This window comes from Labeo rohita, chromosome 21 (assembly GCF_022985175.1).
Source record: "Labeo rohita strain BAU-BD-2019 chromosome 21, IGBB_LRoh.1.0, whole genome shotgun sequence".
Lineage (NCBI taxonomy): Eukaryota > Metazoa > Chordata > Actinopteri > Cypriniformes > Cyprinidae > Labeo > Labeo rohita.
The window spans coordinates 25,536,666-25,561,660 of record NC_066889.1 but is presented as its reverse complement, the minus strand read 5'-3'; the positions used below and the strand labels follow the sequence as shown (position 1 = coordinate 25,561,660).

Sequence of the window (24,995 nt, the reverse complement as noted above, 5' to 3'; positions counted from 1 at the left end):
ACTTAAGGTTACATTAAGATGTGAAAGTGCTATAAGCATATTTGCACAAATATTTAAAATTTTTGTTCCTCACTCTCAGAAAAAAAAAGGCACAAAAGCTGTCACTTGGACACTTTTGTACCTTTTTTTAGGTGCGTATTAGTACCTCAAAACGACATATTAGTACCTAAAGTGTAAACATTAGTACCTAAATGCTTTTGAAAGGGTTGCGGCCTAGTGACAGCTTTTGTACATTTTTTCCTAAAATAAAAAAACAGCTGTATGCATACCAACAATAAAAATAGGTCTGTCAATTTGAAAGAAAAGCTAAGTTATTTTTAATAATAAAATTTAATAATGAAATTATTCAGAGAGTTTATTTCAAGCAATCGCTTGGAAACTGTTGTCTCCTCCCCATCCTCAGTACCTGTTGCAGATAGGCGCTTCTTCCTGTCGCTCATTGACTCTTTTGTATGTGTGTGTGTGAATATGAGGGCATGTCTACTGTGTGAACGCACGAGGCCAAACACTAAAGAGCTGCTGCCCTCGAGCTGTCCTCGCACACATAACGCGGGTTTTTACCGGGGAAACACTCACGCACTGAACCGGCAGGATCGCGCCGTGTCGCGGCTCTGGTGATTAAATTCCTCGCGTAGAGATCAGCAGCACTGAAGCACCGCAGAGGAGCAGAGAGTCACTGACAGGTAAGAGTTGCCTTTCACGTCAACATCACATGCTTTCGTTTCAGGCATTTGGACCTATTTGCATTTCAACCAAAGAATGATATTTTTGTTAATAAACTAATACTTTCATACCACATAATCAGGTTAATGACAGCAGCTTAGCTGTGATATATTGATATTTAACTAAATAGTACAAATAGGCACATGGCAGTATTAGTCTTTAAATGACAACGCTGTAATATTTTCTCCTTTGCTTAATGTAAGGTGATTTTATAAACATTTGTTGTTCAATTTTTTTTTTTTTTGTTTAAAGAATTGCAAAGCTAAAATGTCAGCTTTATCGAAATCTTTAAACGCACTTAGATTTGTCAGTGACAGGAATGAAAGCTACTTTTTGATAGACTACACTGAAAAAAAAATCACTCAGAAATTGCTAGCAAATTTCAGAAATAAATAAAGAAACGGCAAAGCAATAACTCTGAGTTTAACGTAAACATCTGAGGTAGACTGAAATTGTGAACTTTTAAAAATATATATATTTTTTTATTTTACAGTGTATAATGGTTGTTTATATTGAATGTGAACATTTTAAGGCCTTATTATAGAATTAGTCAATTTCATATCACGGTAAACTTAAAATAAATGTTGCATCTAGCGTCAGCAAGGGTTTTTTTCATTCTTTTTAGTCTTTTTATTGATATTACTATTATTTTTTTTTTTTTAGAAAACCTTTAATGAAACCTTCAATGAAAATTACCTGTAATAGCAAAACCCTCATACAACGTTTTTGATCAGAGGATGTTTTTTTCTGAACCACTAAAGAACCGCTATTTTAGAAGTGTGTGTTAATATGTTTGTGCGCAGGCGCTCGGCGGGGCGGGATGGACTACAGTTATGATACGGACCTGGAAGAGCTGTGTCCGGTGTGTGGGGATAAAGTTTCTGGCTATCATTATGGTTTATTAACCTGCGAGAGCTGCAAGGTATTAATTTTAAACGGTTTAAATATACTGTAAAATGTTTCAAGTAATCCAAAATGTACCTAATGCGATTAGATTAATCTAACAGGTTTGTTGTTGGTGTTTTTCAAATATCATTTGTTTTATCTAAAAATGTAATATATTTATTTGTAATAATTTGATACGACCGAATCACCTGGCTACATTAGGAAAGCTATTTTTAAGGGTCAGCTAGAAACAGCTATTTAAGCTGAAAAATGCAGTTTCATTTTTGGATTATAACATTAAATGCTAAACATTTGTTAGTCGATATATTCATATTAAATCAATTATTATTAAATAATTTTTTGATGTTTTATTCACTGCGAACAAATCATGTAGCCTATTTGATCACTTTAAAGTTACCATGGCAATTTATCTGTAGATAATTTAAAAAAAAAAAGAATAAAATAGCATTTTAAATGTTTGTTTTTCTTAGCGGTGTCGAATGGTAACAGTATATTCTTCCTTCTTTTTAAAAGGGTTTCTTTAAGAGGACCGTACAGAATAACAAACGGTACACATGTGCAGAGAGTCAGGATTGTAAGATTGATAAAACACAGAGGAAACGGTGTCCGTTCTGCCGCTTCCAGAAATGTCTGAACGTCGGGATGCGACTGGAAGGTGAGCGAAATATGTTTAATCTCATAATTAATCTCAAATTCAGTTTAGTATAGACAACTGCCTAAATCTGAAATACACAAAGGATAATTGGAGATCAAGTAATAATTATAAATAAATTATTTAAATGATTACAATTGAAAATATGTTCTTATAAAAATCATATTTTTCATTTTTAGAACTGTTTGTTTTTATTATATTGATTAATGTACTCTTATACTTCTATATACTCTTATATATTTGTTTTCTTATCATTCGTTATTAGAATCCAAATGTTTATATTATATGGTTATAGATAAAGACAATCTGTGGCAGGATCCGTATATTTCCTAATCGAAAAATTGCCTGAAAAAGGATTAAATCATATTCATATTTTTCTTTAAACGAATACGAATTTAAATTGCATTGCAGCCGGTTGATTAGGTTGAGATGTAGATGTAGAATTAGAGAAAAAAACGGAAGAAAAAGCAACAGTGAAAAAAAAACGCCGTTCTTGTTGCAAGGTCGCTATTATCTGCAGGCACCTTTGCCTTACCGACTGTGCGCGCTTTGCTTCTGGATCAAGGTTAAGTATTCATTTAAGCACAGCTCTATTTTTAATCAGTCAGGCTTTGGAGGTATTTTTAACTAGTTCGTGAGTTAATAGAAGGACGAATTTTAGAGAAACGGACAAGAAGCAACATGCCTGTAGAACACGATTCTTCACTTTTAAAAATAAACATTCCAATTAGAACGGTTCCACAGTTTCATGTGATACAAGAACCTTCCAAAGTTCCACAAATATCTTTTGAAATATTTATTTATTTTTAGAAAAAACTGCAGTACTTTTGCAACTGATGGAAAGAATGGATTAAATTAAATTTGAAGTAGAGTAGAACTACTAAAGATTCATTATTTGATATTTATTCGACTATAATTATATAAAATATTACTGCATATATTATAATTGTATTGTTATTATGTTAGAAAATGTATTTATACATGTAAATACAGAACAGGTGGCATACCGTTTTTATTATTTTATATATCCTTTTTGTATAAACCAGCTTTATCCACCTTTTTTCTAAATGCAAAAATAAGTCTATGGGTGTGACTTCCGGTTCATTATCCGCTATAGGGAAATAACGAGAAGAATAACGTGCAGTAAACGGTAAAATGTTTACACTACAAACCAGTGTGCTCATAATTAAGATAATAAATGAAAATACTTTGGTAAGACACACCAATTTGCAATATCAAGTAGTAAAACAAGCTGTTTTGTACAGATAAAAATTGCTTGATGCACATCTGAAGCCAGTCCCATAAAATTTACAAATGGCACGCCTGTTCTCACCAGAGGAAAAATGTGGATATATATATATGTGTGTGTGTGTGTGTGTAAGTATATAAAAAGTATAGAACATGTTGCATGCTGTCATTATCATTATCATTAAAAACATTTTAAATATTGATATTATACTCTAAAATAACATTAATTATAAAGTGTGATGTAATATGGTATGGTTTATGCTTACAGCTGTCCGTGCGGATAGGATGCGAGGAGGGCGCAATAAATTTGGCCCCATGTACAAACGAGACCGGGCGTTAAAGCAGCAGAAGAAAGCTCTCATCCGGGCAAGCGGCTTAAAGATGGAAGCCACGCCCCCTTTGCTGTCATCACCTCAGTCTGACTACAGCTTCAGCACCGTTCTGTCAACCCCAGCTCCAAAAAACACCCACCCAAACATCGCCACCTCGGTGGCCCCTACCGATTACGAACGCAACCTCTACGCATCCAGTTCCCTGAGCTTATCCGTCCCCATCCCGGCCCACACCCCTCTGCCAGCACAATACCCGACGTATCCCACCCTGCCCAGCCGTGCCATCAAATCCGAATACCCGGACCACTACACAAGCTCAGAGCACTACACCAGCGCCAGCTCCCCAGAATCCGTTCCAGGCTACACGTACGTCGACCAGACACGAGTGTCGACCAGCCCGCCGCTCGCCCCTCCGGGCTTAACGGTACCGCCCCTGGTTCTGGAGTTTGTTCGCTGTGAGCAAGATGAGCTGCAGGTGCAAAGCAAGATAAGCGCTCACCTGGCCCACCTGCAGCAGGAACAGAACTCTCGGAGCGTGGCAGCCAATCAGGAACAGAACACACGCCTCGCTGCCAAACAGGAACGGCTCAGCACCTTCGGCCTGATGTGCCACATGGCCGATCAGACGCTCTTCTCTATAGTGGAGTGGGCGCGGAGCTGCATCTTCTTTAAGGAGCTCAAGGTGAGTGTGAACACCAGCGAATCTGAATTAAAGGGATATTTTGTTCAAAAATGAAATTGCAAACCTGTATGAGTTTCTTTCTTGTGCTGATCACAAAAAAAAGATATTTTGAGCAATGTCGGTAACCAAACAGTTGATGGTACCCATTGACTTCCATAGTATGGGAAAAATACTATGGAAGGCAATGGGTGTCGTCAACTTTTCAAAATATATTTTGTGTTCAACAAAAGTAAGAAATTCATACAGGTTTAGAACAACATGAGAGTGAGTAAATCATAACAGAATTTTCATTTTTGGGTGAACTGTCCCTTTAATAAAACCGGTTTGCCTCATATTTGCTGAATGAAATCCAATACTTGTTTCTTGCTCATTTTAGAGTGCTCGTTTCAAAATTATAGTCTGTTTTCCTCAAGCATGTCACAATTTATCACAATATATAATGTGTTTTGTAGCATTTCTGCTTTTAACAATCATTTTTAAGGTGAAAAAGTCTCATATTATCCCTTTATCACCAGAATTACTGACACAAAGACACGCTTCCTGTCTTTCTCTAAGGCAGGTTACAATTATTTGTTTGCACATGTTCACACGTATGAATGATTTTAAAGACATTATTCTGATTTCAAGCCAGCGACAAGAAAATCAGGTCAAATCTATGGGTGTTTTACATCCAAATTTAGTGGAGAAAAAAAGGAAGCTTGTTTATTTATATACTTATGTTCATGACAAGCTATTGAATTGAGCATTTGAGGCAAATAGTTCATTTGCATATTTTAGGTTAAATGATACATTTTGAATACTTTCTTTTGTCATTTGAAACCCTATTGCTGTTTTGATAAGTGCAAAGCTGATAACATATATCTGACCCTGGACAACAAAAAACAGTCTTAAGTAGCACTGATATATTTGTAGCAATAGCCAGTAATACATTGTATGGGTCAAAATTATTATATTTTTCTTTTATGCCAAAAATCATTCGGATATTCAATAAAAATCATGTTCCATTAAGATATTTTGTACATTTCCTACCGTTAATATATCAACACTTATTTTTTGATTAGTAATATGCATTGCTAAGAACTTCATTTGCACAGCTTTAAAGGTGATTTTCTCAATATTTAGATTTTTTTGCACTCTCAGATTCCAGATTTTCAAATAGTTGTTTCTCAGCCAAATATTGTCGTATCATAACACACCATACATCAATGGAAAACCTATTTATTAATCTCAGTCTCAAAATCTCAACTCTTAATTTCTATTTTCTGAAAAAACTGTACTTTATTAAAGTTTCATTGGTATTTTTCAATCCAGCATCATCAGATTAAGTCACATTAGGCCTTTTACACACACACACACACACACACAATAATGTTTGTATGAACAGAGCGGATGTGGTTGGCATGATGAAATGATGCTGACATGGATGAACAGGCAGTGTGTGTATGTGTGTGTGTTTCCAGATGAGCAGTCCCGGCCTGCTGTGTTTGCTCTGGCTTGCTGTCATGTTTATAATGGCTCTAGCATGCGGACAGTGATGTCTGATGTGATTCAATCAACAGGTGTATTTGAGAAAATTATTATAGCTGTCTGGTCATTTTATGAGGTTTTGTAGCATAAATAACACAAATAGCAGGAAGCACTGCATTGTAATGATGCTTTGAGCTGGTGTTGATGGAAAAAGTCTAAACATGGTAGGGTTAGTAATAATAATAATCACTATAGGGCATAATAAGTCTCTTACGCTCACCAAGGCTGGATTTAAATAATTAAAAATACAGTGAAAACAGTGATGTTGTAAAATAATTTTACAATTTTAGAAGACTGTTTTCTATTTGGATATATTTTAAAATGCAATTTATTTCTGTGACGCAAAGCTGAATTTTCAGCATCATTACTTCAGTCTTCAGTGTCACATGATCACATGAAGTCTTTACTGTCACTTCTGATTAATTTAATGCATCCTTGCTAAATAAAACTACGAATTTCTTTAAAAAAAATCCCGAACTCTATTTTTTGAGAAGTCATACTTGATACTATACTGAATTAATTTATTAGCAATTTTGCAATTATCACAAGATTATTAAAACTTGCTGATGCTGAATTTTCATGATATTTGCATGAATACATTCTGACTTAATTTATTGCGGAAGTCTGAGTTTAGTCTGACTCCGAAATGCTGCTGTATATTTCAGATTGACTTCAGAAGGCTCATTAACTTTTTCAGGACAATCATAAATGCAGAGCTGCGGCTATATTGTGTCCATTATAACCCATGGCATTGAAGGGTCTTTAAATAAAACACTTGAGTTTCGGTGGTCCTGAAGAGCTCTTTAAATAAACTCAAGAGTGTTTGTTGTCTTAGAGGAAATAGAGGATACACTCCTTTCTTTTGTCCATTTTGAGCTCCTGTCGCTCTCTGTAGTGTTTCCAAACCTTGCTGACAATGCAGCATGAACACAATCACACATTACAGCATTTCAATCACACACACACACAATATACATAGTAACACGGCTGCTGTTCTCACACACGGACAATGATACTCTGTGAAATCGCACACACATAATAGAATAACCTTCTCACACACACACACACAATAAGAGATAAAGTGGAGGTAGGAAACAGAGGCTTAGAAAACAATAGGAAGGTCAAATCTTAAATATTATTAAAATCTGAAAAAATGAGAATTAAAAAAATTGCAGCATGATAATTCATGCTTCAGAATTTGATTTAAAAAACCACTGTAACTTCTACTTAATTTTCTTCCATTTTATCACAAACTTTTTTAAAAATAAATAAGCTAAAACTAATAAAAATAAAAAAATAATTACAAAAACATACAACAACATTTCTAAAAATCTAAAATAAAAAATAATGAACTGAAACAAGATAAATGTTAACTGAAATAAATTTTAATTTTACTTGAAATCCTAAAATAGCAAAAAAAACTAAAACTAATAAAAATTAATAAATAATACAATTACAATAAAATTTAAAAAAATCTAAAATTAAAAAATCCATTAATTGAAACAAGATAAATATTAACTGAAACTTATTTCAGTGTTATTTTCATTTAGTTTTACTTGAAATCTTAAAATAGCAAAATTAAAAAATAAAATCCATTAACTGAAACAAGATAAATGTTAACTTAAATAAAATATAAAACAAACAAACTTATCCTAATATCCTAATATAGCAAAAAATATATATAAACTATAACTAATAAAAGAAGTAAATAATAAAAATGACAAAAACACAACAAAATTTCTAAAAAAAGAAGTCCATTAACTGAAACAAGATAAATGTTAACTGAACTAAAATATAAAATAAACTTCTTATGTTTCAGCTTTGTTTTCATTTAGTTTTACATGAAATCCTAAAATAGCAACAACACTAATAAAAATAAATAAATAATAAAATTACAATAATTAAAAAAAATCTAAAATTAAAAAATCCATTAATTGAAATAAGATAAATATTAACTGAAATAAAATTGAAAACAAGCAAACTTATTTCAGATTTATTTTCATTTAGTTTTAATTTTTTTTTTAATAAATATTAAAAATAAATAAATAAATAACAAAAGTCCCTTAAATGAAACAAGATAAATGTTAACTGAACTAAAATATAAAATAAATAAATAATTTCTGCTTTGTTTTCATTTAGTTTTACTTGAAATCCTAAAATAGCTAAAAATAAATAAACTAAAGCTAATAAATAAAAATAAACTAATAAAAATGACAAACACACACACACACATCTGGTTTATTATCTTTGTGGGGACTCTCCATAGGCGCAATGGTTTGTATACTGTCCACACTGTATTTTCTATCCCCTTACCCTAACCCTACCCCTAAACCTAACCCTTACAGAAAACTTTCTGCATTTTTACTTTCTCAAAAAATCTCATTCTGCATGATTTACAAGCTTTTGTACCCATGGGGACCACAAGCCGGTCCCCACAATGTCAAAAATTTCAGGTTTTACTATCCTTGTGGGGACATTTGGTCCCCATAATCTAGCAAAAACAAGTACACACATACACACACACACACACACACACACACACAAAAGAAATCTAAAATTCAAATAATTAAAAAAACCAGTATGTATTTCAGTGGTACTTCCATATCTTTTCTTATTTATCTATAAGGTACTAATATGCATCATTTAGTGGTAAATTAGTTACAGAGGTGTATTTGAAAACGTACCACACGAGTGACAGCTTTTGTACCTTATTTTCTGAAAGTGTACATGTATCAGCATGATTTAAACAACTATAACTTCAACTTAATTTTCTTTAATTTTAGCACAAACCTTGCAATTTCCAGTCCTTTGCTTTTCAGTACTACCTGTGTGTGTGTGTGTGTGTGTGTGTGTGTGTGTATGTGTGTGTGTGCGTATGTGTGTGTGGGGGTTTAGCAACAGCATTCCACTCCAGATAAGGGGAGAATGTGAATGCTGCAGTGTCCATGTGCTCTGTCTGGCCTACGCGTGTGAAGGTTTCTCTTATTCAACAAGTCTCACTCTTTTTAATTCATCGGATTCCTCCAGAAAATAGTTGTTAGACTTAACTGACTATTATTCACTTCTCCAAATAAAGATTCCAATTAGAAACAAAGTAGTTTTTATATTCTGATGTAACACGAAAACCTTTTTACATTCCACTGAACCTTTTTATTTTATCATTCTTTAGAAACCAATACACTGATCTGAAGAACCTAAAGATTTTTCATCTCCAAAAAGACCCAATGAAAAGAACATTCTTTGCCGAACCTAAGAACCATTGAAGAATCTTTCATTTTAAGAGTGTTGACATCGCTGATTTATAAATACCAGTAAAAAAAAAAAAAACTTAGTTTTACTTGAAATCCTAAAATAGCAAAAATAAATAAATAAATAAATAAATAAAATTTAAAAAAATCCATTAACTGAAACACGATAAACATTAACGGAAATAAAATATAAAACAAACATTTTATTTCAGCTTTATTTTCATTTAGTTTTATTTGAAATCCTTAAATAGTAAAAAATAAATTAATTAAACTAATAAAAATAAATAAATAATAAATAATAAAATGACAAAGACTAAAGTTCAAAATTTAAAATTCAAAAAACAAAAAAATCCATTAACTGAAATAAGATAAACGTTAACTGAAATAAAATGTAAAACAATAAAACTCGTTTTATTTCAGCTTTATTTTCATTCAGTTTTAAAAAATAAACTAAAAATAGATGATAATAATAATAATAATAATAATAATTAATAATAATGACAAAAACACACAACAGAATTTCTAAAAAATATATATAATAAGAATAAAATCTAAAATAAAAAATTCATTAACTGAAAGAAGATAACCATTAACTGAAATTAAATATATACCAAACGAACTTATTTTATTACAGCTTTATCTTCATTTAGTTTTACTTGAAATCCTTAAAGAGTAAAAAATAATGTGACTGATAAAAATAAATAATAAAAATTACAAAATACAATATAATATAATAAATATAATATAATATAAAGCATATTATAAATAAATAAACTAAATCGAATAAAATAAATAATAATAACAAAAATGCAACAAAATAAAAAAAAACATTAACTGAAACAAGATAAATGTTAACTTCAATAAAATATAACACAAACTTGTTTTATTTTAGCTTTATTTTCATAGTTTTACTTGAAATCCTAAAATAGCAAAAAAACTAAATAAACTAAAACTAATAAATAATAAATAAATAATAATGACAAAAAATTTAAAACAAAAAATTCAAATAAAAAATCATAATCTGAAACAAGATAAATGTTAACTAAAATAAAATATAAAACAAATTTATTTTAATTTAGTTTTACTTGAAACAGCAAAAAATAAACAAACTAAAACTGATAAAAATAAATAAAATAATAAAAATAACGAAAACAACAAAAATTCTGAAAAAAAAACTGGTGATACTTAAAAAAACAAGAAAAAAACACAAACGCTGTCACTGGTCGGTATCCTTTCAAAGGTACCAATATGTAACATTTAGGTACTAATATGCATCATTTAGAGATATAAAAAAAAAAAAAAGGTACAAAGGTGTATTTTTTTAAAATGTACCACACTAGTGACAGCTTTTGTATTTTCTGAAAGTGTACAGATATCAGTAATACCATGGTACTTTGATTTAGGCCTGTACCAAAATACCATATTCATATAAGCTATGGTGATACTACGGTAGTTTTGTGACATGTGACAAGTGACATGACATACTGACTGACTGTAATAAAGCCCCTGAGACAGGATGGGGCAGTACAAATACCGTCATCACTTTCTCTGTCTGTGCTGATGGATTGTTTCCACTTCACACAGTTACCTGAACAGGTGTGTTCATCTACACACATCACACCCACATCTATGCCGGATGTGAACTGTTAGTTTATGTACCCTCTGAAGACAAACATATGTGGTGTGTCTGACACTTTGAAAGATATTTAGGATGGTTTGTGTGCATCAGCGATGTTCAGAAAAGCCATATATTTAAAAAAAAAAAAAAAAAAATTTTTAAATGTAATTTATTCCTGTGATGCAAAGCTGAATTTTCAGCATCATTACTCCAGTCTTCAATGCCACTTTATTCTTCAGAAATCATTCTAATATGCTGATTTGCTGCTCATTAAGTATATATAGTAATAGTAAACAGCTATACTGAGCAGTAAGCTGTACACTAAAACTGGTTTCTAAATATATCTTCTGTTCTTTGTGGTCTCTGTGAGTTTTACTTCCACATTCTTACAAATGGACGTTTGTGTCCTTCTGGGTCAAAATCTCAGATTCCTCTAACACAAAAAGAGGAGGGTTTATTCCACAGAGATACATCGGAGAAAGAAATAGCAACAAGAATAAAGCCTGTGTTGTGGAAGTCTGGGGCAGCGGGCAGGTATTATCGCCGATAAATGAGGGTTACAAAATATATAAAGCACTGACAGGGAAGTGTTGTGGCGTTCAAGTGTGGATGTGAATGTGTATGCGTCTGTGTGCGATTTCAGAGTCAACAGCTACTGCTGAGAAATGGACAAGGGTCTTGTTTTACTCATAATCTTTTCAGAGCAAAGCTTTTTCTCTGTCCCATATAATAGCCCACACTGGGGTGCCAAGGGCATCTGACACTCTCCAAAAGCGGCCTCACACAGCACTTATGGTGATGCCGCCGAGGACAAGCTGAAAAATGCTACTACACTAATGGTAGTAAGTTGCAGGTTCAGTTTTCAATAGGGAAGTTTGTTTTCCTGAAAGTCCTTAGTGTATCGTTTTTTTTTCTTTGGGCTGTTTGTCACTTTTATTGATAAACCTATTTTTCTTTACCTGTTTTTTCTCTAGTAGTCCTCTGAAAGTCATGTGAAAATAATGTAGCTATTAAAGGAATGTGAACATTTCTTGAAAAATGACTCACCCTCAGGCCATGCAAGTGAATGGGTGCCATCAGAATCAGAGCTTAAACAGCTGATGAAAACAACACAATAATCCACAACTAATCCACACTACTCCAGTCCATCAATTAATGCCTTGTGAAGCAAAAAGCTGCATGTTTAAGAGGTTTTTAAATTTGCTTCTGGCAAAAATATGATTCCATAATGAATAATACAGCTTCATCCAGTGAACAAGTCATTTTTCGGTTGACTGTTCCTTTAATGTTTGCATATCTATCTATCTATCTATCTATCTATCTATCTATCTATCTATCTATCTATCTATCTATCTATCTATCTATCTATCTATCTATCTATCTATCTGTTGTTCTGTCATTCTATCTATCTATCTATCTATCTATCTATCTATCTATCTATCTATCTATCTATCTATCTATCTATCTGTTGTTCTGTCATTCTATCTATCTATCTATCTATCTATCTATCTATCTATCGTTCTTTCTATCATCTATCTATCTATCTATCTATCTATCTATCGTTCTATCTATCATTCTATCGTTCTTTCTTTCTATCTATCGTTCTATTTATTGTTCTATCGTTCTTTCTTTCTTTCTATCTATCTATCTATCTATCTATATATCATCTATCTATCTATCTATCTATCGTTCTATCGTTCTTTCTATCTATCTATCTATCTATCTATCTATCTGTTGTTCTGTCATTCTATCTATCATCTATCTATCGTTCTATCTATCGTTCTTTCTATCATTCTTTCTGTCTATCTATCATTCTTTCTATTGTTCTGTCTATCTATCTATCTATCATTTTTTCTTTCTATCTATCTATCTATCTATCTATCTATCTATCTTCTATCTATCTATCTATCTATCTATCTATCTATCTATCTATCTATCTATCTATCTATCTATCTATCTATCTATCTATCTATCTATCTATCTATCTATCTATCTATCATTCTTTCTATTGTTCTGTCTATCTATCTATCTGTCATTTTTTCTTTCTTTCTATCCATCTGTCCATCTATCTATCTATCTATCTATCTATCTATCTATCTATCTATCTATCTATCTATCTATCTATCGTTCTTTCTATCTATCTATCTATCTATCATTTTTTCTTTCTATCTATCTATCTATCTATCTATCTATCTATCTATCTATCTATCTATCTATCTATCTATCTATCTATCAATATCTGTTGTTCTGTCATTCTATCTATCATCTATGTATCGTTCTATCTATTGTTCTTTCTATCATTCTTTCTATCTATCTATCATTCTTTCTATCATTCTATCTATCTATCTATCTATCTATCATTTTTTCTTTCTATCTATCGTTCTATCGTTCTTTCTATCTATCTATCTATCTATCTATCTATCTATCTATCTATCTATCTATCTATCTATCTATCTATCTATCTATCTATCTATCTATCTATCTATCTATCTGTTGTTCTGTCATTCTATCATCTATCTATCGTTCTATCTATCGTTCTTTCTATCATTCTTTCTATCTATCTATCATTCTTTCTATTGTTCTGTCTATCTATCTATCTATCTATCTATCTATCTATCTATCTATCATTTTTTCTTTCTTTCTATCTATCTATCTATCTATCTATCTATCTATCTATCTATCTATCTATCTATCTATCTATCTATCAATAATATCTGTTGTTCTGTCATTCTATCTATCATCTATGTATCGTTCTATCTATCGTTCTTTCTATCATTCTTTCTATCTATCATTCTTTCTATCATTCTGTCTATCTATCTATCTATCTATCTATCTATCATTTTTTCTTTCTTTCTTTCTTTCTTTCTATCTATCTATCTATCTATCTATCTATCTATCTATCTATCTATCTATCTATCTATCTATCTATCTATCTATCTATCTATCTATCTATCTATCTATCTATCTATCGTTCTATCGTTCTATCTATCTATCTATCTGTCTGTCTGTCTGTCTGTCTATTTATTTATCATCTGTCTATCTGTCTGTCTATCTATCTATGCATACATTTTTATTTATTTGTTCATTTGCATTCTAAATGCAGTGTTGAAATTGAGGTAGCAGTTGTAACATTATTTCTCAACTTTCAGCATGAGCACTTTGGTGTAAATCACACTATTGTTTGATTGTACTTTGATTTTCTACAGTAATGGCTAGCATTGCATGCAGCAGGTTCATTTCAAGTCAAATAAAAGTGTGTTTCTATGTTTATTCATGAAGGCAGCTGGAAATTGCTTTTCAAGAAATGGCTTGCTTCAAAAGAGCTTTAGTCTGAAGCTGTTTCTCTGTATTCTAACTAACATCACAACATTCACTAGCCTAAGCTACTTCAGTAAGCTTAAATAAGCAAGCATTACTTGCTTTTTATTTGTTTTTTCAAACAACAAGGTTAAAAGGATAGATGAAAAGTGAAAATATCATTTACTCACTTTCATGTGATTTATCTTTTGCATTTTGAGTGACATATATTTGATTTTCATATTTAAAAACACTAGTTGCCTGCAACTAGTAATCAGCTGATTACATAATTACAAAACTTTCAGTCTTTAGATTTGAAATGATTTGTTTAAAGTACATTAAAGTGGTATTTAATAGCATTCACCTCAGTATTGCTTTCCTCCATTTGCATAGAAAGCATTGCATGTCGATCGTGTAGCACATCGTGTTCTTGCATATCTACAGCAACAGACAGACTCCAGCTTCCTTCACTGTGTGCAGAATGTGCCGTACATTCTCTCGTCATGGCAACAGCAGCGTGGCATAAAGGGAGTGATGGAGCTGCCGTCCAATTCTATGCGCTTTAAAAAAAAAAAAAAACAAGTGCGTTTCTGCTGCAATTAACTGTGCCGCCCCAGGAGGCTCCTGAGGGGTCACGAATGTCATATGCAACAGTGAGCTGAAAGTTGTTTCTGTAGAATTATATCATGAACATAATTGGCTATTTTCAATCTAATTCCACCTGCTAAATTGGACTGTGAATGTGCACAATAGCGTCCGACTGTTGAATGAAGGCTGACTCACATTTCTGCTAATCTGAATGATGGTTCAGTCCATTCTGTTCCATTTTTATACAGTAACTCAATGCTATTGTGTTGGCGGTGGAAAACTTGCAGCTCTCTGGAAATTTTGTGTGGGTGAGGCTCCTTTTAAACATGTCTGAATGTGTATGTGTGTAGGCACATTGACATATTCACATTGTATTGCACTAAATAAGAAAATATGTATATTGAATTGCATATTTCATTGCATGCCATATTTCATGTACAGTACATAAAATAGGATCTTTCAATAATTTTCAGTCGCTTTTCTCATCGTTGTTGTTTATCTAGGGTTTTAGAAGAGACTCAAATGTTCCAAAATTTTCATAAATAAAAAGCAAAAATAAATAAATCAGTCTTATCAAATAGTCTATATAGTTCTATACTTTGATATTTTATATATTTTTTTAATGTTATATAAAAATGTAATTATATAAAAAACACATTTATACAAAAACAAATATAAATGATAAAAATTGTAAATAAATATGACAAATAAATGAATACATAAATAACTAAATAACATAATTCAAATAGTCTTTTCATAGACAAATAGTCTTTTCCTTTTCATTTTATATAGTTCTATACTTTGATATTTTATAAAAATGTACATTTCATATAAAATATAAATATATATATATATATATATATATATATATATACACAATCATATTTATAGTCATATACTCATTATATATATATATATATATATATATATATATATAATCATATATATAATCATATATATAGTCATATATCTCATGTAGTAAAACAATTTCCTGAGCAATAGTATTTTATACAAAAAAAAAAAAATGTAAAAAAGCAAATAAAAAATGAGTTTTTTTTTAAAGAAAAATTAATTTTTGAGACTCAAATTTTCCACAAATTTCAATAAAAAAAAAAAACAAAATATTTGCAATCATCAAAAGAGTAATTTTTTTTCATAATTTGTAGACAAACAACTGACATTCACTTATTAAATTATATATAACTGATATATTAATATAACTAATATAAATATTATATAATTGTAAATAAATGAGAAAGTATTGATAATATTTATTAATAAATATTACATATCCTGAGCTATAAAAGGTAAACGTCAGAGCAATAATATTTTATATTAAAAAACATTAATTAATTAATTAAAAAGTAAATAAAATGGAGACTTCTGCTTTTTTCTTATAAGAAAATTAATTTTTCTCTTCTTAAGTTTCAGAAGAGACTCAAATTTTCCAAACATTTTCAATTAAAAACAAAAATACTTGTCATCAAAGTCTTTTTTGTTGTTTATAATTTATAGAGAAACAACTGAGATTCACTTATTAAATTATATATAACTACTATAAAAATATATTATATGACTCCCATTAAATTTCTTGAGCTATGACAAAGCAACACTATTTTATACAAAATAAATAATTACTAAAATAAAATCTACATAATGCATATATAAAAATATTAAAAATATATATTTGCAATGATAAAATTAAGTTATAAAATAATAATTAAATTATTTATAATATTTTGTGTCTATTTTCATTCACATCTCACTCTCATTCATTCCACAGGTGGGAGATCAGATGAAGTTGCTGCATAACTGCTGGAGTGAGTTGCTTGTGCTGGACTACATCGCCAGACAGATGCATCATGGGAAAGAGGACAGTGTGCTTCTCATTACTGGACAGGAGGTAACACACACAGAAACACACACTCAAAACAGACACAATAGGCACATGTATGCTCTTGATCTGTTTATTTCATATAGTATATGTTTATGTGTGTGTCAGGTTGAGCTTGCGTCTTTACTAGCCCAGGCAGGGGTCACTCTGAGCGGGATGATACAGAGAGGTCAGGAGCTGGTGCAGCGTCTACAAGAGCTTCAGCTGGACCGCAGAGAAACCGCCTGTCTCAAATACCTCATCCTCTTCAACCCTGGTGAGACAACAACATGCATATCACTGAGAACTTAAATCTGAGAATTAAACTTCCAAAATGGAGCGAATTTACAAGAAAGCGCTTAGTTTTGCAAACAGGCTACTTTTTGGGTTTACACTCTAATAAATACTGGGTTAAAAACAACCTAACTTGGGTTATTTGGCAACCCAGCGCTGGGTAAATATTGGACAGAACACATGCTGGGTTATTTTGACCCAACTGGTTGGGTTAAATGCTTTTACCAAACATGCTGGGTTGTTTTATTTAAGTCATCTATTGTTTAAAAATCATTGTTATTATATTGCTGGCTTAAAATGGACTGGAACTTATAAAAACACACACAGAATTACTATAGGTAACAACAATAATAATATTACATACATTTAAACTCATTTAACAAGCATTTTAGACATAAAAATGTAACATTTAAAAGTAGCATTTTCATTTTAGTGTATTCAACCATTCTCTGTAATAATTTTTTACCAAAATAGCATTCATTCTCGTGCTGGTGTGAGCTGGTGAAGGGCTGCTGTTCACCGGGGTAACAGACCGTGGCCTCACGTTTCACTCGTAGCTGAAAGATGCCATGACTGACTCCAAAACTGCCCATAAACAAACAGTACTGACATTAGAGAACATATTTTAGCATCAAAAACTCAGTACTATAACGAATAAAATCCATTTATTTTATGCAAGGCGAAAGGCGTTTCCATCATGCGAAGTGACGCAGCTGACTGTCATCTCATCCTTATGTTGCGTTGCATAAAATAATAGAATTTACAACACAGTAAGTCAGAGGTACACTTAACTCAGCGGTTGGGTAGAAAAAAACAACCCAGCATTAAAAATGACCCAACAACTTAGTTACAAAAAAACTACCCAGCACCCGAGTAAAAAAAAAAATCTTAAAAATAACCCAATAAAATGACCCAACAACTTGAACCCAGCATTTTTAGAGTGTGGTGTTCTTTAATATAATATAACTAAAGAGAATTTCATATGTAAATGAGCTTTGATTTGATTGGCTGATGTCTTTGCATGTGAAATGCACCCTATACAGTTCACACATTTGGGGATTTGTAAACATTTTTTTTAATGATTACAATTTAAAATAAAATGTTTTGTGCACTCTAAAAAAATGTGGGGTGAAAAACAACCCAACTTGGGTTATTTGGCAACCCAGCGCTGGGTAAATATTGGACACAACACATGCTGGGTTATCTTGACCCAGCTGGTTGGGTTAAATGTTTTTACCAACCATGCTGGGTTATTTTATTTAAATCAGCTTTTTTTTATATATATATTATATTCCTGGAACTTATAAAAATATTATTAAGCAAGAACACATGGACACATAGTTTACAATATTACATACATTTAAACTCATTTAATAAGCATTTTAGACATAAAAATGTAACATTTAAAAGAAGAATATTAATTTTAGTGTATTCAACAGTTCTCTGTAGTCGCTTTTTACTGAAATAGCACTAATTCTCATGCCGGCGTGTCGCCGAAATCTGAGCCGATGAAGGGCTGCTGTTGGCCGGGGTTAACTGCGAACTTTCGTAGCTGAAAGATGCCATGACTGACTCCAAAAACAGTACTTACATTAGAGAACATATTTTAAGATTAAAGTCAGTACAATAACAAATAAAATCCTTTTATTTTATGCAAGGCAAAAGGCGTTTCCATCATGCAAAACAACTGCTGCTGATGCAGCTGACTGACTCATCCTTATCTTGTGTTGAATAAAATAATACAATTTACAGCACAGTAAAGACGTTATAAATGAAATAAAATGTATATAAACCTTTATTTCACTGAAGAAGTGAACTGTAATTTTAGTGTATTAAACCCAATAAAATGACCCAACAAGCTGAACCCAGCATTTGGGTTAAAAAAGACAACAGCACCTGGGTAAAAAATTTTTAAAAACAACCCAATAAAATGACCCAGCAGACTGCACCCAGCATTTTTTAGAGTGTAGCGTTCTTTAATATAACTAAAGAGATTTTCATATGTAAATGAGCTTTGGTTTGGCTGATGTCTTTGCATGTGAACTGTATACTATACAGTTCAAAAGTTTGGGGATTTGTAAACATTTTTTTAAATGATTACAATTTAAAACAACTGAATATATTTTCAAATGTAATTAATGTGATCCAAAGCTACATTTTCAGCATCATTGCTCCAGTCTTCAGTGTCACGTGATCCTTCAGAAATCATTCTAATATGCTGATTCATATGTATCTGCCACTTTTGATCAGTTTAATGTGTCCTTGATGTCTCAAAGTATCAAAAGAAAAAAATATTGACCCCCAAACCGTTGAACTGTAGTGAATTAATGTGCTTATGGTTGTGACATCATAATCAGAATGCTTTTTGCAGTTTATATTTTCCATTAATGGTTGAGTTTTGCATTGTAAATAGTGGAGTATTTCTACTTAGTAAAACTTTTTTCAAAAGACTTTTTATTAACCTTGTGTCAAATGGACTAAGATTGTGTCCTAAAATCTCGTTAACGTTTTTAAATGTTTCGCTTACACCTGTTGAATTCCAGTAACATGACTGATGTTACATTATTCCAGTTATGTGCATGTAGTTATCATTCGATGAGATGTCTTCTAATTTTTAGCCTATTTTAATAATGTTTCTCTTAATAAGTTCCTCTAAAGTGTTTTAATGAGTTTTAGTTCTTAACTAATTTCAGAGGCCAAAACGGCTTTTTATTAATGAGGAAGAGGTGTGAAATTTCCTCTCTCTTTCTGTGTCTCTCTCCCTCCGTTCAGCAATGCTGCTGCTGATGTTTTAATAGTTGAATATAAAAGAGATTTTCATAGGCTCGGCGTCAGCGCCCGTCACCCCGTCCTCCGCGTCTTATTGAGCGTATCTGTATTTCCTCCGCTAGGGTTTGACCGAGGCTAATTAACTTCTCAAAAGATGAATATTGCATTGATTTCGAGCCCCGCTAACGAGGACGCGCGTGTATCGGTCTATTTGTCGCGAGTGGCAGCTTGTTTTGTGTGGCGCGGGGGCGCGCGGTAACTGGGTAATGGGCTTAATTAAAATGAAAGCCTGCTGAATCGCTCCCGTTCACAAAGGCAGAGAGCCGGACCCCGTATCCGCTCGCAGACGCACACACGCCGTCTATAGCGAGACTCCGGCTCAAAAGAAGTTTAATGGATTGACCCCATATTGGTCCGCGCCGCCGCGGCCCTCTCTTTCTCAGCTTCAGGAGAAAATGCTCCTTTATTGTTCGCGTTCCCTTAAGTGAGAGCAATTTAGCGGCAAGAAAAGCTGCTTTTCATAATAAGAGTGCCTGAGGGCTGTGTGTGCGTGCGTGTGCGCGAGTGTTTGTATTTGTGTGCGTTCAGAAAGTGCTTGAAAACCCATTTTCCACTCAGTCTTTATTGAGACTCTATCGGTGCATCTCAGTGTTATTTTAGTACCATTGATATACTGTTTTTGTGCGTATTTTGAATTAGATTTTATTTTCTGCTTTTACTTTTAGTTAAAGTTTTGATAATTTTGTTGTTTTTGTCATTTCTATTAGTTTTAGTTTTGTTTTAAAAATATTTATTAGTGTCACACTGCTAAACGAAAATGAGAAATGGCAAGTAGATCAAATTAGCTAAAAATGTTTATTAATTTTTTTTTTTTTTTTTACATGTCTGTATAGTATATAGTTTGTTTTAGTTATTTTAGTACTTCAAGTTAAACTAAGTGAAAATGTGCAATGTTGAACGGCAGATTTTCATTAGTTTTTAAGATTATTAATGCTTTCAAATGATTAATCACACCCAAAATAAGTTTTTGTTTACATAATATATGTGTGTGTGCTATGTTTACTTATTATGTATATATAAATACAAAAACATTCATGTATATATTTAATATATATTAAAAATATTTATATAAAATATCAGTTACATGAATATAAATAAATACATGTAAATACTAGTAAGTAAATATTTTCAAAATATATACTGTATGTGACTGTATATATATATATATATATATATATATATATATATATACTATGTAAACAAAACCAAACCTTATATTTTGGATGTGATTAATCATTTGACAGCACTAAATATTGTGTTTACACAGTATTTATTAATTTTTTACTAGTTATTTTAGTACTTCAAGTTAAAATAAACATATAACATATAATATTGTGTATGTATTCATTTTATAATATTTCTAATTATTTAACTTATTTGACATTTTATTACAACTTATTTAGTTTTAGTTATTTTAGTATTTCAACTTTCAACTTAAAATGAAATGAAAATAATTCAATTATTCGTTTTAATTCATTAGTTTTAGTTTATTATAGTGCTTAACCTAAACCAAAATGAGAAATGTTGCTTTTGCAACTAGCTGATTATTTTTTTATTATAGTATTTCATTTTTATTTTATTTTTTATATTTATTTATTTTATCAGTTTTAGTTTATTTAATTTGAGATATGAGTAAACTAAAATAACAAACTAATCAACTAAAAAAAAAGTTTAGTTGATTTAGTTTTAGATATTTTAGTTTGTATTAGTTCAAGTTTAGTTATTTTATTTTAACAGTTAACATTTATGTTATATTTATATTTTATTTACAATTTATAAATATGTATATTTTTCAGATTATAATGCATGTATGTGAAAGTAATGTACGTTTTCATGGTTTCAGTTTCAGTTCACACTAATAACCCTGCTTCCTCTCTCTAACTGCAGATGTGAAACTGTTGGAAAACCAGCCTTACGTGGAGAGCGTGTACGAGCAGGTGAACGCCGCGTTGTTGGAGTACACACTGTGTGCGTATCCCCAATTCCCGGACAGGTTTAGCCAGATTCTGCTGCGCCTTCCCGAGCTCAGAGCGCTCAGCACGCAAGCCGAAGACTACCTGTGCTACAAACACCTGAGCGGAGAGGTGCCGTGCAACAACCTCCTCATAGAAATGCTGCATGCCAAGAGAACCTGCATCTGACACACACACTCACGCACATTCACAGGCCAGATTCCTTCGCAGATGACACTGTTATCGACTAGATGTTTTGCAGCAGACGTCTTTCGCACACAGAAAACCTCATCAACCATGCCACTGTGTTTCTGAAAGGAAAGAGGGGAGATATCAGTGTTAATGACTGTATTTATGATCTAGAGTGCAGTGGTGAAGACGCATTTTTGTAGGCCAAACAGGACGGCAGCAAAAACCCAACAATTCCAAATTTTCCATTGGTTTTTGGATTATTGCAGAAAAGAAGTTCTGTAAGCAACAAAAGTTCTCAATATTCTCAAATTAACACATTTTGAAAGCCTAAATACAATAACTAGAAGTAAAAAGCTAAACATCTTAAAGGGATAGTTCACCCAAAAATGAAAATTACCTCATGATTTACTCACCCTCAACCCATCATGTCTGTGACTTCCTTCTTTCAGATGAATACAATTGGTGTTATATAAAACTGGTGTTATATAAAAATGTAAGTTTTAGTGAATGAGTGTTGAGATTTTGAAGCAAAATAAAGTGCATCTATCCAATGCCTTCTGAAATGAATTGATGCATCTGTGTAAGAAAAATAAAATAAAAACTTTATAAACGCGTGTACGACAATTAGCGGAAACTAGAGATTATGGTTTACAAAGTTTTAAATATAGATGTTTTTCTTACAAAAATGCATCGATTCACTTCAGAAGGCCTTTATTAACCCCCCAGAGCTATGTGGAGTACTTTTTACGATGGATGGATGCACTTTATTGGATTTCAAAATCTCAACACCCATTCACTGCCATTATAAAGCTTTGAAGAGCCAGGACATTTTTTAATATATCGCCGATTGTATTCATCTGAAAGAATAACGTCATATACACCTAGGATGGTTTGAGGGTGAGTAAATCATGGGGTAATTTTAATTTTTGGGTGAAATATCCCTTTAATATCTTGAGTTTATTTCAGGCATATTAACCATTTAAAAAACCCACTGACTTCAGAACGATGAAACTGGAAGTGCTACTGTGTGTAAAATGCACTTTTCTGGGATTTTGGCCTACAAAAATACATCATCCCCTTAGCACTTTATTAAAAAAAAAGCAACAGATTGTGCCTTCCCTCTCATTACACACACACGCACACACTGAGAAGCACTTGTTCTTAAAAAAAAACATCAGTAATCAAAAGATCAGGTGAGGCACAGTCACAGCCAAGAACAGCCCACTTAGACAGGAAGCAGTGACATATCTGTCATGACAAATGAGGTGTTTTAATAAATAGGCCTACAAAGTAAAGCACAAATGAAACGATAAGCTGAAATCTAATGATTTCCTCAAAAAAGGCCAGTAAACGAGCTAAACAACCTTCATTAACGCTCCCTTGTTAAGATTGAAAGCAAGAGGGACAAAGAAAGGGGTAAGGCCTCATTCAACACATAGCACACACATAATAGCTCTGCCATAAAACCTAGTGAGCTGCCTGGACAGCATCATATACGCTTCCTATGAAATGTTGTATGGCCAAGGCAGCATCGTCTGAAGACAATCCCAGAATGCACAGTGACAATATATTTCATGTGCAGCAAATCAGCAAATTAGAATGATTTCTGAAGGATCATGTGACACTGAAGATGAGTCAAGTCTAGCATATTTGTGTGTCACGCTCAATTGCTGTCTATAGATTATTTCAAGTTAGTCACTCATGCGGTGCAATGATTAGGACACTGCCTACATAGGCATCATAGTAAGTAGACAGCGAGGCAGCGCACTAGGTTTTGGAACAGAGCTCTTAAAGTCTGTACAAGTAGTTATCAGACACAATAAAACTATCATGTCACCACAAGATTGTATGTTTATAATGAGCTGAGTGTGTGTGCATATGCTGAGGAAAGGGGAGGTAAATTAGGACTTGCAATTCTGCCTTAACACTAACACTGTTGATCCTGTGAAGCTGAGAGAATCAATCGGCATAAATAACGATTCAGATGTGCGTTTGTGTCTCTGTGCGTTCTAATGTGTGAGTGTGTGAGAGTGTTTGTGTGTGTGACTGTTAAAAAAAGTCATCTCAATATTAAGCCCCTCTCAAGCTTAGGCCAAGCTGATTATGATATCTCAGCATGTTTCATTTTTGTATAGTGGAGTGTCTGATTGGTCAAGTTCTCATTCATGTAACATGTTTGTGTTAATGACATTTGTTATGAATGTGCTTAACTGTATTGTTTCAAATGAATAAATACAAATTATTTAAACCAGCAGATAATAGTTTACCTCAGTTTTTTGTTTGTCTAAAGGTGCGATCACGTTCAGTGTTGCTTGGCGAATTTTCGCGGGCGAAATCCAGTCAGAAATTCCGCTAGTAATATGTGGTTTTTGTTTGCTTTAGATAACACTTCATGTAGCAAACAATAGCTTATAATAGCTTATGCTATCTTTCTTTTAAATAAGTAGTGGACGGTTTGTCCTTTTTATCTATCTATCTATCTATCTATCTATCTATCTATCTATCTATCTATCTATCTTAGATGCATGACTTAAGTGTCCAAATAGAAGGAAAACAGCAAATGATAACATGCATCATATTTCTAAAATTGAAAAAAAAAAAAAAAAAAAAAAAAAAAAATATATATATATATATATATATATATTTATGCAAAAAACTTAAAAAAAAAAAAAAAAAACTGAAATTCAGATAAACGCCAATTAAAATAAATAAATGCAAATAATAACAAATTGCCTCTCAGATTTGAATAGCATTATAAAAAAGTCAAGAGTACAAAAATAAAATAAAATATCATAAAATAATGTATAAATCATTTATTTCCCTGAAACATGTAAATATACAAATACGAAAAACAAAAATAAAAACAAATAATAAAATTGCCTTCTCATTGCCTCAAGATTTTCATTGAAAAAAAGAAAAGAAAAAAGAGAGAAAAACAACAAATAATAACATGCACCATATTCATAAAAATAAAATCAAACTATTTCCTGCAGTGCCAAAAAATTTCAAAAATTTATTGAAAAAATAAAGAGAA

At 31.9% G+C, this 24,995-nt stretch overlaps 1 protein-coding gene across 1 annotated transcript; it reads left to right on the top strand.

Moving 5' to 3' along the window:
* Positions 1 to 473: 473 nt before the first annotated feature.
* On the top strand, positions 474 to 24,208 carry nr5a1b (nuclear receptor subfamily 5, group A, member 1b). Its single transcript, XM_051092363.1, has 7 exons — positions 474 to 683; positions 1,527 to 1,645; positions 2,143 to 2,284; positions 3,798 to 4,543; positions 16,605 to 16,724; positions 16,824 to 16,971; positions 21,705 to 24,208. Exons 2-7 carry the CDS (start codon positions 1,544 to 1,546, stop codon positions 21,956 to 21,958), a joined length of 1,512 nt encoding a protein of 503 aa, XP_050948320.1. The 5' UTR covers positions 474 to 683; positions 1,527 to 1,543; the 3' UTR covers positions 21,959 to 24,208.
* Positions 24,209 to 24,995: the final 787 nt, after the last annotated feature.